At 43.9% G+C, this 15,349-nt stretch overlaps 1 protein-coding gene across 1 annotated transcript in view; it reads right to left on the reverse strand.

The window, feature by feature from the left end:
* Positions 1-212: 212 nt before the first annotated feature.
* LOC111970135 (SLIT-ROBO Rho GTPase-activating protein 3-like) overlaps positions 213-15,349 on the reverse strand; it is a 105,792-nt gene continuing 90,655 nt past the window's right edge. Inside the window, 5 exon segments of the mRNA XM_023996659.2 lie at positions 213-4,461; positions 5,647-5,959; positions 6,072-6,221; positions 7,025-7,205; positions 15,097-15,170. Of these exon segments, the coding sequence (XP_023852427.1) occupies positions 4,021-4,461; positions 5,647-5,959; positions 6,072-6,221; positions 7,025-7,205; positions 15,097-15,170 (1,159 nt within the window). The 3' untranslated portion in view covers positions 213-4,020.

Raw genomic sequence — 15,349 nt, forward strand, 5'->3', positions numbered from 1 at the left:
CTGAGCATTATATAGTTCAGTATTCCAAAATGGCAGAATAGGTTAGGTATTGCCTGTCTATTAGCCTGTCAATTCATAGAGATTCATGAACGACTGCTGGCACCAAGGTAATTAGTGAACTAGGTTAAGGCAAGGCATGTGTATGTGTGCTAGTATAGTATAGTTAATTAATTTGTTTTATCTGCTGGATAAAAGGTCGGAAAAGCCCAATATCAGAGGGCAACATTCGTTTTTTTATTATTTGGACATAACGGTTCTCAACATCCAAACAGTGGCATGGTGTACATTACATTAAAAGGGATTTAACCAGTCAGCACTCATGAACAGAGAGACACGAGAGAGAGAGGGAGAGACACATGAGAGAGAGAGAGACATATGAGAGAGAGACATGAGAGAGAGAGACATGAGAGAGAGAGAGAGAGAGATACATGAGAGAGAGAGGGGAGAGAGACATGAGAGAGAAGTGAGAGAGAGAGTGAGACATGAGAGACATGAGAGAGAGATACATGAGAGAGACAGAGATGAGAGTGAGAGAGAGAGTGAGAGTGAGAGAGAGAGTGAGAGAGAGACATGAGAGTGAGAGTGAGAGAGTGAGTGAGAGAGAGACATGAGAGACATGAGAGAAGAACAGAGATACATGAGAGAGAGATACATGAGAGAGACAGAGAGTGAGAGTGAGAGAGAGAGAGATGGTAGACAGTATGACGACAACTCACACTCACCACCACAGGCACTCAGCCAGTTTGGTCTCTGAATGTTACTTCATAAGCATTGTTATTAGCCAACATACAACATCCATTACCCAGGTTTAGCATACATTCCAGAAATCAAAACACTTCCTTGAACAGAACATCCTATACAGCTCATAGAAGAAGAGAGTTCACCATGTGCCTTATAAACCATGCAAGTAGAGGAGTAACACTGCAATGGTGCGTTCACTTTGTAGGAGGATGATGAGTATATGAGTAGAAGTAAAGGTTCAACCACAGCACAGACAGAAAACAGAAAGGATGAAATGATCAATCAGAGATGGTTTCACTGAACGATGCCATAAATGAGTAAATGTACAGCAGTCCAAGTCTTCTTTATAAATCTCTTACCCCTCCAGGAATCAACTAGAGCATATTAGACAATCAATCATACAAGTAAATAGTACATTTTAGTCGCTCTGGTAGTATGACATCTGAAGGGGTCATAGTACTTCTTCTATAGCAATGTGTACACTACATATTTACATCACTTGTTTTCTTGATATTCCTCAGATGAAATGATGTGTGGGAAGGGGAAAATATGAAAAAAGTGAATATCAAACATGACTGACTTACTATATCGTTAAAAAAGGTAATTATACAAGTTCATTAAAAACTGATGATGTGCACAAAAGGCACTTACTCATTTTAGACATAAATAAACAAAATACTAATAAACAAATATATACATTTTACTTTTGCAAATCAACATTTAGTATGTGTTTTACTTTATCTTTGAAAATACAGCTTATGTATGTTTGGGAAAAATGAACTTGAATGGACTCTTCAGTTATACCGATGAGAACTGTGGTTAATACAAAAATGTTATGTAATTCTTGTAGTTCAACGGGACGAAAAAAAACATGATTTGGTTGTCATCAGTGACAGTTCCTATTGATGGACAGTGCCATCTGTTTACTCATACCTGACCAGAATCACAGCACTTCTAGTTAAAGCAATACCATATAAGACCAGCAGAGGGTGTAAGTGTATAACTTATGTTGTTTGACTTGTCTCTGTGTGCCCTGCCTGTAGGCTAGAATCTACCCAGCAGGGGGCAACAGATGGAGGTGGACAGAATTGACTGCAATGTTTGTGGTAAACAAAGCGCACATGGCAAGCAAATGTCTGGGATGGGATCATGACAGCTTTTTCCAGTGAAAGTATGTATGTGTCTCATAGGAAACTATGTGTATGAAATCAAGATTTGCACACATAACAGTGGCTGAATAATGTACATATGATTGATATTGGAATCACAGCATGAGATTCAGGTTGATATATCTGTCCTTGATTTTTTGTTCCACCTTGGCTGTGAATTCACTTCCATTGCCCACATGTTACTGCTACATGTTAGTGACAACAGGTATTCACATATTCCAAAATGGTTAACTACTAGGGTATAGCCCAACCCTCGAAAGCAAAAGGCCTAAACATTAAGTCACTTGTGCGTTTTACAGAGGAAGGGCACCGCAAACAGTCATTGTTCAATTGTCACATTGTTTGTGTCAAATGGTACAGCATAAAACATGCAGGGCAGATACAATTTAACATGGCAGCTACAGTATAGGCCTACAGTGTCATCTTCTTTCAGTACGCACTTATATTTCCTCACTGCAAAGGACTGAAAACAAGAAGTGGGATGAGACACTGGAACATGACAGTGAGGATGTTAGAACCAAGAGGAGGAGAGGTAAGACCACTGTTCTGCTGTTATTATATCACAACACTTACGGTTAACTTCTCAGGCAACACTGGACTTGTCTAGGTAAGGTATCACATTTCAAATCACAAGGAATATTGTAGCAGTACTTTGTAACATATTTTGCGCGTAGAAAGTATTACATAAATCAGACTCGAACAGGCAAGAGGTTGCTTTAAAGATGGCAAAGTGTGTATAGTATGAAATCGGGTGCGTCGAAGGAACACAAATTAGTGTCTAGTTGTGGACTGACTTCACACAGGTTACTGTGTCAGCAGAAGACAGGCTCTTGTGTTGACCTCTAGAGCTGTTGGAACAGTGAGGGGCTATGTGGTAAAGGGCCATGGTCAACAGTATTCTCACAGTATTACAAACTCATAAAAGAGGGCTCAAACCTTACCATGGCAAACTATGGTATAATACACTCATTTTACTGTCTTAAATCTATATATAATAATATCTTGGAAGTATTTATATGAGGAATGATAAAGCATTTCAACAACAATACAAATGGAATRAAAGCAGACTCAACTGGAGACTGACTTGGCCTTATTTACAGTGCATGCAGAACTGCTGTGGGCAGAAGACAGAACATCAGGATCCATTTGAGAAGAGAAGCGCAAATGTAGTTTTAACTCATAAATACAATGTGTGGTATGATGACATCCACATGTCCACATACTCTAAACACAACTGTCCRTGCTGTGATGTGTGTGAGAAAGGGAAGAAAATAACAAAGGAAGCAGAAACCTTTTGATATTTTTTCGTTGTTTGCTGGTTGACTATTTGTGTTTGTTTTTTGACAATGCCATTCACATCTACTTGCCTGTTCCGTCTTGGCCTGTAMAAGATTAACACACACAAAAAAATACATACTAATCAATAACTATATACAAGTTAAACTACATTTTGAGTTTCTTACAATTATCTCATATACGTTGACATGTTGTTACTTTGTTGAACATCCCTTATACTACAGTACAAACAAAAGGCATAACAACTTCAAGTAAGTCTCTATTTACAGCCAAAAGGCAGATGGCCATCTTGGTTTCAGTCTCTTAGAAGCAGTCTGGTAGACTGAGTGTCCAGTCCAGAGAGAAGAGTCTCATACACACCAGTAAGGAGGGATCAGACATCATCTGGACAACTAGTGCAGGATGAAAACCAATGCCAAAATTACACAAGTACTCCTTCATGTCTTGCAGTCAATGAATCTCTAAAAAGCGGGGCCACAGACATMATTTTGAGGTAAAAACGAAAACGAAAAAATTCCTTTTACTTTGAGGTGATTTTATTCATTCTTTTCAAGTCCGTTTTCACATCAAGCTTCAGAGTGTTGAGTTAATATGCTATCAAACCCCTACAGCCTCTCCACCTGCCATCACTATGGCAACTCAGGCTCACTCCAGGAGCTTTCTGAATTCAAGAAATAAAGTGAAACTCAAAACAAGGARAGGGAAAATCCACACCTGTTCTCTGAGAACATATTGACAACACATCATCGCATTTCTATGGCCTTTCCTCTCCCTCAAGCTGTTGCAACATGAAAACCCTGAGTCTCCCTCAGAGTTACATGGTGCCTGACTTGTCCCCGGCTGCGTTAGCTGCAGAGCTAGCCGTGGCAGGGCTGTTGGGGAAGATCTTCTCAGTGGGGGTGACAGCAGGGCTTCCTACCCCAGAGGAACTGGAGCTGGAGGAGCGCTGCCCTGTGGGGGGCGGGCGGACAGGCCTCATGGGCGGGGGGCGCAGCTGGGCTCCGGCCAGACGGGCCGACAAGGCGGGCTTAAAGGTGGACATCATTTCAGAGGTGGAGCTGCTGCTGCGGCGCATGGCGGCGTCCGGGTCGCGGATCATGATGGTGTGGAGGGGGCTGCCGGGGTCCGAGTTCACAGGCTTCTTCATGGTGGTGTCCAGGGTATCCAGCACCACGTCTGGTGCTTGCTTGCCCATGTTTTGGCGCTCCAGCTCACGCAGCTCATGTAGGGCCGTGGTCATGGTCTTCTCTATGTCCTGACATACACAAAGTACACAGAAAATGTGAAAGGAGATAATTAATTTGATATAATTGCTAAGCCAAGCTAGGCTAAGTTAAGTTTAGCAATGGCAGTAGCCACTGATGCTGAGAGTCTAATGCAGAACCTTCTGTGCTTTTTATTCAGCTCCACTCCCCCGTGACATAGGTGCCAGACTGTCTCTAACGTTTACACTGAGACAGGGCTGCTTCACCCAGACARACAGTACAGCAGGACATCACATCTGCCTCTGCTCTCCCAGACACCACCTCTCTCTGCTCCCTCTCCTCACACAGTACAGCCCAACGGCACCAAATGAAGAGATTAACATCCCCTTTTAATGGCTGACACTCATTACCACAGTTACAATCGCACACACTCTCTCACACAATCACACAGACACACGTTTTGTTCTTCTATTCTCGTGGGGACCTAAAATGTATTTCCATTCAAAATCCTATTTTCCCTAACCACTAACCTTAACTCTTACCCCAATTCTAACCCTAACCCCTAAGCTTAAAATAGCCTTTGTCCTCATGGTCCCCACAAGGGAGCATTTTACTTGTTTTACTATCCTTGTGGGGGCTTTTGGGGATTTTAGATCTCCACAAGGATAGAAGAACCAACCAACCCACCCACACACACCCACACACACCCACACACACACACACACACACACACACACACCCTCTCACAATCGCACACAAATACTCTCTCTTACAATCACACACGCACGCACACACACAAACTCATTAGCACAATCACAATCAAGGTCATCAACATGGGCTCAGGCTGAAATAGGGCTCTGATAGGACCACTCTCATTAGCTGATCAGAACTTTTCCATTTCAAAATCTGCCTCTATTCCTTTTCCAGTTAGCCGACGCAGGGCTTGTGCTGCTATTATCAATGATCATTAGTACTCATTTCAGCATCGACATGAAATGCATTCTGCTTCCTGAGGCTGTTGGGGAGTTGCAGCAATGAGACAAAATCAAAATTGTGGAGAAAAAAATTCATTATATATATATWTTTTTGAAATGGACAGGTGATTCCATTCCATATTGTGTGAGGTTTTATGACTGATAAGGTTACATGACATGGGGAAAAGAGGTTATGCAGTTATACATTGGGGAGAGGTAATACTTTAGAACCTGGGTCTGATAGGACAGTGAAGGCCTTACCTCTGCCAGGACATCAGCCTCCAGTGACTTGTGGTCCCCCAGGCTGCTGTGGCGTTTTGCTCCTGGTACGTGCCTCAGGGGGTGGCCCTCGGGGTAGACCTTCCTGTCAGCATAGTTGATGCTGCCCGCACTGCCAAATGTGCCCAGGCGCCTCTTCTCCGTGCTCTCCATGCGACTCCTGCTCACTGCCACCTTGTGGGGGCTGCTGGGACAGGCTGCGGCCCGCGGGGGTGTGTCTGTGCCCCGGGGAGGGCTGTGGGTCTCTCCGCTGCGGCGCTGAGGGATGGCGGCCCCGTCAGAACGTAGCCTCACCCTGAGGAGAGAGACAACATCACAGTCACAAAGAGTAGTATTAGGTTGGCCCTGGACACTGATCTAAAAGAAAAAAACATTTCAATGGGTATTCCTTCCCAGTCATTACCCACCTCCCCATGACTCCTCCAAAGTTGCAGTCGAGGGAGTGTTCACACGGTGATGGGACGTCGTTTTTGGATGAGGCCTTGTCATCCAGCAGTGGTCCGCTGCTCGCCTCGCTGTCCGCCTTCTGACTGAGATTATCTGAGAACGCATCATCCCTGAAAGGAGAGAGAGAAAGAGAGGAGAGATGATAGAGTGTGGTAGAGATCTTATTTAGATGGTTGTTTATTCAAACTAATTGGTCCATATTTACAGCGGGCTCTGGTTTTCAATCTGCAGTCAGTTTATCTGATCCAGACAGATGGGGGAGCCACTTCCCTGACTCCTTTTTGAACATTGATCATTCCAAAGTATTCCTAACACAGAAAGTAGCAATACGATATATAATTCTTACCTTACTGTTGACTCAACATCCAAATGGATTCATGAAACAGACACCAGCGATGATTAGTCACACTATAATTCGAGACTACGCGGCTCATCTTTCAAATGATTGTGTACATTTATAACGGGAATTCATATCTGAGGGTGTATTTAATTCATTCATAAGAGTTGAAAAACTTAAACCATGCTCTGGCCTTCTTTTTAGCATCTTTACTCCTGCCTCTTAGCCTGATTGACTGACATCAAATCCACMTTTAATTGTGTTACCACTTAAGGTGCACTAGTTAGTGAGGTGTCTTTGAGCGAACACATCATGCATGATTTTAATGATTTATCTGTGCCTTCCCTTTGTGATATTCAGTCAAGGATCTTCCATTAGTGTTACTGATGTGTAGCTGAGCGTTAGATACACCTGCCATGTGTAATTACTCTCAGGTTTCTATCACTTTAAAGAGGGAGATTTGTTGAGGAAAACACTTGATAAGACTGACTGTTTCCTGCCTGCCTGCCTGATTTATTGTCAGACTGCTCATCGTCCATCGCTGAAGCTTCATGTTTATAAATTGGTGTTACTCACAAGTCCTGCACCACAATGTACTGGTGTGGGATCAGTCCGTCCACACCGTTGTGCCGCCCCTCCCACCAGTCCTCGGAGGCGCGGTGATACAGCAGTAGTGACGCTCCCTTCTTAAAGGATAGCTCCCGGGGGGTGCGCCCCACATAGTCAAACTTAGCGATGGCCTCAATCTGCTCCACCTCTGTGGACATAAAGAGCAGCAGGAGATAAACATTGTCACAACCTGGACCACCTTCATTTCCTGATGTAATGACATAACTCACACCCCATTGAGATGTGTGGACTGAGTAGCCTACCCTACCCTGGCCTGTGTGTGTGTGTGTGGCCCAATSCAACTGCTTCACTGAGTTAATTAAGATAAATAAGGAGCCCCTTGCTCTAATTACTAAGACCTAAACAATGAGAGCATGTCTTCATGTTCTCAGACAATGGCCTCAGGCCTCTGGTCTGGGCTTAAGTCTTGAGAACTGTAGAGTACACTACACTACTTCTCCAGACAGAGTTGTGATTGCAAAGAGCCCGTGAGGGCCGATAATAGCCAAAGAGGACAGGGGGACTCTATTTAATGGTGGGTTTGTTCTTCAGACTCTCAAATCAGACACAAGAGTCTCCAAGAGACAAAGAGCGAGAGGGAAAATAGGAAATGTCTGAGTTGAAGAAAAAGAAAACGAGAGGCAGCATTACGATATAAACTCTATTCTCTAATAGAGAGGATGGTTACTGTTTGAGTGATACACTTCGATTCCAAGCATTGTTGTGAGTTGAAGAGCAGCGGTAATTGAGTACCAATCAACTAACACTGTAGTCTGATCAGGGAACACTACTATCCCAACAGCTAGTAAACTGGTTGACAACACATTCAATCCAATGACTTGGTCCTTTAATGACATTATGGGTCCCAACCTACTCACACACCAATAGCCAGAAGAAACAACGTTCATGCTATAGACAGCCTCCTGAGAGAACATACGCACAAAGGCACAGGCTCTATTTGTCTGTAAGCAAACACCAGTCACCATTCAACCTTGGACCAGAGAACATTAGAGGACCTGTCTCTCACACAAACACACACACCCTGGGGCCAGGCTGATATCAATCACACAAACACACACACACACACCCTGGGCCAGGCTGATATCAATCACACAAACACACACACACCCTGGGGCCAGGCTGATATCAATCACACAAACACACACACCTGGGCCAGGCTGAGTATCAATCACAAAACACACACACACCCTGGAGCGCAAGGCTGATACAAATCCACACAAACACACACACACCTGGGGCCAGGCTGATATCACCAACACAAACACACACACACCCTGGGGCCAGGCTGATATCAATCACAACAAACACCACAACCCTGGGGCCAGGCTGATCAATCACACAAACACACACCCCACCTGGGGCCAGGCTGATATCAATCACACAAACACACACCACACACACCCTGGGGGCCAGGCTGATATCAATCACACACAACACACACACCCTGGAGCCAGGCTGATATCAATCAACAAAGAGCCTGATGACTTGGGACACGCGTAACCTTGTGGACATCCGCATAGAGGGAGAGCCTTCATCACTACTATTTGTAAGAAGTGTGGCAACCTGAATGGACTGTCTGTTTGAACTACTAGCACACAGCTCAGCCACCCATGCATACCTCACAAGACATGCCACCAGAGGTCTCTTCACAATACTCAAGTCCAGAACATACTATGGGAGGCACACAGTACTACATAGAGCCATGACTATATGGAACTCTATTCCACATCAAGTAACTAATGCAAGCAGTAGAATCAGATAAAAAAACAGATAAAAATACACCTTATGGAAACAGCGGGACTGTGAAGAAAAACACACACAGGTACAGACACACGCATACGCAAACAAACGCTAGCACTCTACACACACGTACATACACGTATATCGTAATTTGTTGTACGGTGGTATTATACATTTTGTTAATTGTAGATATGTAGTGGTGTAATGATGTAATATGATGTACTGTTTAATCTTTTGATTTGTGTGTGATGTACAGTAAGTGCCTTAATGTGTTTGGATCCCAGGAAGAGTAGCTGCTGCCTTGACAGGAACTAAAGGGGTCCAGAATAAATACAAATAGAGATATGCACATGTAGTGAGTGTTCAAAATGAAAAAGGAATCAAAGCTAGTCAGCTGTCAGACTGCACATCTAGATTTTCCTGTTAGGGAGGAGGGTGTGTGTGTACGTGGCAGGACTGCCCTTGACCACTGGTACTACAGCCACAGCCCAATGTGTGTCTATGGGCCAAACCAAACAGACAGAGACCAGGGGTCAGTCGGGGTTAAACACATGTATCAAATCAATTGTCTCCCAGTAGGAGATTTCCAAGTCAACCAGAAAGCCCAATCAGTTCCATTAGGAGCTCCATCCAGGGGTGAAATGACCTACAGTGACATGGAGATAAAAGGAGGAAGAGGATAAGGAGAAAATAGGAGGAAGATGAGATGGAGTAGGAGGAGGTGGAGGATAAGGAGGAGAGAGGAATAGGAAAGGGGGGGAGAGACAGAAGAACATGGCAGGGTAACATTGTCTATCTTTGTCCCCCTCGTTAAATAGAGCTCTTTCGCTTCCTCAGAAACAAAATAACATGTCTGCAGTGAGGGTAAGATCCCTGTGATCATCACAATATAACTCACAGTTTCTCTCCAAACAAGAGCAAATACTCAGAATAAAAACACAAGCTGATGGACACAACAGTCAAACTAGGCCCACAATGTGGTTTTATAGTATTTCTAATGACCTCATGTCTAGATTCAGCTAGAAAGTGTTGCTGTGTCGGGCTGTAGGACCATGTCTCTAGACCCAGTGTGAGGGCCAGACTGTGGAGGGCGGCATCGCCTCAGGTCTGAGAAGAGCCAAGACAGGACCATGTGACTCACATTCCCTCCAAGCACACTAATTAAACAGCGGGAGATCACGATGCAGCGCCAAGAGCCATGCCCTGCCTGGCCTGCTTGGCTGTGCCTCTGTASTCTCCTCTCCTCCCACCTCTCTGCAGGCGGAGCTGTGGGGGGCAGTCAGCCTTTGTCCTGCTGTTTGGTTCAGAAGGCTGGAGAGGGTGTTGGCACTCATTACCAACACACCCATCACTACAGATGGGGCTGTTCCCCGGGCGCCGATGACATGGATGTCAATTAAGGCAGCCCCCCGCACCTCTCTGATTCAGAGGGGTTCGTTTAAATGCAGAAGACAAATTTCAGTTGAATGCAATTCAGTTGTATAACTGACTAGCTATCCCCCTTTCCCGATATGGTTACCCTAGCTTAGCTTAGCCAAGAATAGTACAGTATGGGCCTGCCCATTGAGAGCTAGCAGATAGCATCTCTGGTGTTGTTACTCGTGTTTTGGTTTTCCGAGTGCATTTAGCCCAATTATTCTGTCAGGGCTCTGAGCAGAAAAAAGAATATACAAAAGGCACAAAGGAGAAAGTCCCATGGGACCCGTTTACTATCGCTGAACAAAGAGAGAGCAAAGGACGGGAGAGAGAGGGAGATATATATATATAGAGAGTGTCACAGGCCGGCTCATAGCCTGTGACAAAAATGAGGGGACACGAACAACAGGTATAGGCCAATTAAAAATGTTCTTTATTATAAACCAAACTATTAACTTTAAACTAAGAAAAAGGAATGAGGTGTGGAAGTATCATAATGTAAGGTGTATGTAAAGTGGATGGATGCATGAATCTGTGTGTGGGAATATGACTGAGTGAAAACTATGCAAAACTACAAAGGAACAAACAAAACAGGATCATACCTGGAGGAGCAGAGAGAGAGAGCGATTAGTGAAGCAGCAGTTTAAATACCCTGAGCCCAGGTGACTCCAATCACTAACGACCCTTCTCTGCCTGCAGGAGGAACCGCCCCCTGCACTGCAGAGGGGCCGTGACAAGAGAGAGGAGAGAAGCCAGGGGAAAAAAAAGGAGGAGGGGAAAAAAGCCCCCCCCCTTTTTTACCCAACCGGGGGAAGGGGGAGAAGAGAGGGATAGAGGAGGAGAGCCTAGCATGGGAGGGAGAGAGAGGGATAGAGAGAGAGGGATAGAGAGAGAGAGAGAGAGAGAGAGAGAGACTTGAGAGAGAGAGAGACGTGAGAGAGAGAGAGAACGAGAGAGAGAATAAGAGAGAGAATAAGAGAGAGACGGAGGTTGCCAACATACAACCTTGTCCCAGGTTTGAAGCATGATGTGTTCCTGTGCATCCCTATGTCACGTCTGCTCCCGCTCCCCCTCTCTGAGGTCGCCAGGCTGCTCATCATTACGCACAACTGTCACCATCGTTACGTGCACCAGCTCTTCATCGGACTCACTTGGACTCAATCAAGTCATTGATTGCCTCCCCTATACCTGTCACTTCCTCAGAATCATCCCCATGTCTGCATTGATGTTGTTTTGTTTCTCTTGTCCAGACACTGTTTTTGCTTTGTTTCATGTCTATTTATTATTACATCTTGTCACAGTCTATCTGAGCTGTGCCTAGTTCTCTCCTTCAGTCTAAAGAAAACACAGAATAAGGTCAGTCAGCATGCAGGGCAACTCTATCTACACAGCCTTCTTATACGCCAGATCACATACCTTTCCTGTCCAAATATCAACAGAGTCTACACTACCGGTCAAATATTTTAGAAAACCTACTCATTCAARGGTTTTTCTTATTTTTTAAAAACTATTTTCTACCTAGTAGAATAATAGTGAAGACATCAAAACTATGAAATAACACATATGGAATCATGTAGTAACCAAAAAATTGTTAAACAAATCAAACATTTTCTTCAAATAGCCACCCTTTGCCTTGATGACAACTTTGCACACTCTTGGCATTCTCTCAACCATCTTCACTGGAATGCTTTTCCAACAGTCTTGAAGGAGTTCCCACATATGCTGAGCACTTGTTGTCTGCTTTTCCTTCATTCTGCGGTTCGACTCATCCCAAACCATTTCAATTTGGTTGAGGTCAGGGGATTGTGGAGGCCAGATCATCTGATGAAGCACTCCATCACTCTCCTTCTTGGTAAAATGGCCCTTACACAGCCTGTGGGTGTGTTGGGTCATTGTCCTGTTGAAAAACAAATGATAGTCCCACTAAGCGCAAACCACATGGGATGGCATATCGCTGCCGAATGCTGTGCTAACCATGCTGGTTAAGTATGCCTTGAATTCTAAATAAATGACAGACAGTATCACCAGCAAACCACCCCCACACTATACCTCCTCCTCCATGCTTTACGGTGGGAAATACACATGCGGAGATCCTCCGTTCACCCACACCGCGTCTCACAAAGACACGCCGGTTGGAACCAAAAATCTCCAATTTGGACTTCAGACCAAAGAATACATTTCCACCGGTCTAATGTCCATAATTGAAATGCATTCCAGGTGACTACCTCATGAAGCTGGTTAAGAGAATGCCAAGAGTGTGCAAAGCTGGCATCAAGCCAAAGGGTGGCTATTTGATATAAAATATATTTTGATTTGTTTAACACTTTTTTGGTTAGTACATGATTACATATTTGTTAGTTCATAGTTTTGATGAATTCACTATTATTGTACAATGTAGACAATAGTAAAAATAAAGAAAAACCCTTGAATGAGTAGGTGTTCTAAAACATTTGACTGGTAGTGTATATCTATCACAGCTTCGAAACAACCACATACAACCTTAACCCTTTACCCTCGTGGAAATTGAAATGTTTCTAACAAAGAACTATAAAAAGCATGCATACGCATGACCATGGTAGCAATTCAAAGAGAACAGTTTGGAGATTATGGGGAAATTATCTGACCAAAGGTGAGGACACAACAGTTCAACTGACACAAAACTGAATCCAAACATTACACCGTCAATTTTATGTGCATTTTACATTTACTGTACTTTTCGCAGCAATTGTCAATTAYGAAATCTGAAAATACTCTGGATACATTCAGTAACATATTAAGAATATTCATGGACATTTTGGGGTAGGTGCAACATAAGAAAAAATGGGTTTGAGTGAGAGGTCTAACTGGTGTCTTGAASTGGCCACACACCTCTCCAAAGTGTGTACAGTACTGTAAGCAATTTCAATGCACTTTTGTGATTCAAGGAAATAGCCTTCAAATATAAAGTGCTTTTTTGAGCACTCTTAGCTTTGCCGTTAAGGAATTGAAGCAAGCACACTTCGAGTTTTTTTGTTTGGAACAAAGCCCTGCATCCCCACCATCACACAATTACTGTTGTTGTTTACGCAACGCAAAAACTTTCCATTATAAATCTCAATCTGGGTCAGGAGGGCATTATTAGAAAGCTTGTTCTATTCCCAACATGACTAGCTAAGTTATAAAATACAATCTTACATTGTTAGGCTTCACAAGGCACTGCAGACAAACAGATTGTAATTTTGGTGAGCATTGAATGGAGTTGTGAGTTCAATCATGTCCGAGTTTGTTGCGCTTGGTAGTACACACATTTAGAACAGCTGTCAGTTGAATCCCATACAGCACTGTAAAGTGGACAGCCTGAGTTCTGATATCATATATAGTATGTTAATGTACAGCCACTGAGTTCCAATTGAGGCGCTTATCAATGACTAAATCTGCCATTTTCAACCCGTATACGGGACCAAAGGGTCTGTGAGTGTAAAGGGTTAAAACAACSTTTTATAACCTTTTATCAACTGCTCATCAGCTCTATAAAATCTACGATACATCTGCTGTTGTAATTGATATTACAGTTCAATCTGTGCATCTCTATGGGGGACATTGTGGTCCATAGATAAATCCCTGTCCCTGGTCTGTCTAACCACTTTAATACTGAACATCTCATTACATGAATTACATCCTCTATATACCACGGCTACAGTACATTGGTGGTTTCTGCATCTGATCTCAATTATAATGGGAGGTCCAGTCCAGACACACTGAGCTGCAAAGCTGCAGTACACAGCAGAGCCACTGCTGCCTAGGGAGGGAGGGAGGGAGGCAGGCAGGCAGGCAGGCAGGCAGGCAGGCAGGCAGGCAGGCAGGCAGGCAGGCAGGCAGGCAGRCAGACAGACAGACAGACACAACCAACCTTCCATCATTAACATAGACAGCACAGGCTATGCTGTTATGTCATACTTTAGTAGACTATAATCATGTCTAGCACCATGACTAACATGATGACCACACGAGCGTTACGTGCGAGAGAGTTGAAAAATAAATGTACACATACATATTATTCAATCATTGCATCCACACTGCTCGCGCGTGTCAACGAGCGTCTGCGTAGCCAGGCGCTAAAATAGAACTTGTGAAGCTTGACGCGCTGAAAGTCCCGCCTCTCCCATCTCCTCATTGGTTTTTAGGAGCATTTACCCACGTGGGTGATTAAAAGATGAACTGAGGTACACAATCCAGTTCAGTTGGTGGTGGTAATGCACTTTAAAGTTGGTTGCCAACTGCCATATAAAATCCAAAGAAGAAGACGAAGCCTGAAGGAGGAGAGATTACTAAATACGAACCTGGTTTACCCTTTTATCTGTGGATAAATTGTCGGAGTAGAGGACCTTGTGCATTTCAGGTAAAATAACAACCCAATGTTTATATCCCAGGACAAATTAGCTAGCAACAGCAAGCTAGCTAGCTAAATTGCCATAAATGTTTAATGCTTTTCGACCTGTCCCCAAATTAATATAGTTGGTTCAGAGTTCATTTCGATATTTCAACCTTTGTGTCCTGATCGCGTCTGGTGTGGGTGGACAAATTCAACATTCGCGCGATGGCGGACGCACGCTCACGCCCGGTCTAGTCAGCATGTAAGAACCACAGCAGGATAAACAGCAGTTCAGTTACAAAAACAAACACAACCCACAGAGTAATGAAACTTAAGACAACAGCAGGAAAGCAAGGGAAACAGCACAAGCTTCAGGATTTTTTCAACAACCAATTGGTTATTCTGATTAGCTGTGTAGCCCGCTAGCTACAGCACATTTTATCTTAATCAATCACCCAAACCGTTCCTCTACAGCGTGTCTGAAGGAGTAAAGGAACCCCATGTTACTGACCGTCATCACTGGTGTGTGGCTCAGTCCCGTTGTCAGCCTCATCGATGGTGCCTGGYTCACTGTGGGGGCTGTCACTGTGGACACAGAGAGAGAGATGGACAGTCAGTCAATGGTCAACTCAGACACACCCACAACACTTGCATAGGTTCCAGGGTCTAAACTAATGCCTTCTCCAGGAAAGATGAGTTACAGGTCATACTTGGATCAGTACCAAGTGAGGGATTAATTGAAGTAGGGGAAATTTATGTCAGCA

This window comes from Salvelinus sp. IW2-2015, linkage group LG11, assembly GCF_002910315.2.
Source record: "Salvelinus sp. IW2-2015 linkage group LG11, ASM291031v2, whole genome shotgun sequence".
Taxonomy (NCBI): Eukaryota; Metazoa; Chordata; class Actinopteri; order Salmoniformes; family Salmonidae; genus Salvelinus; species Salvelinus sp. IW2-2015.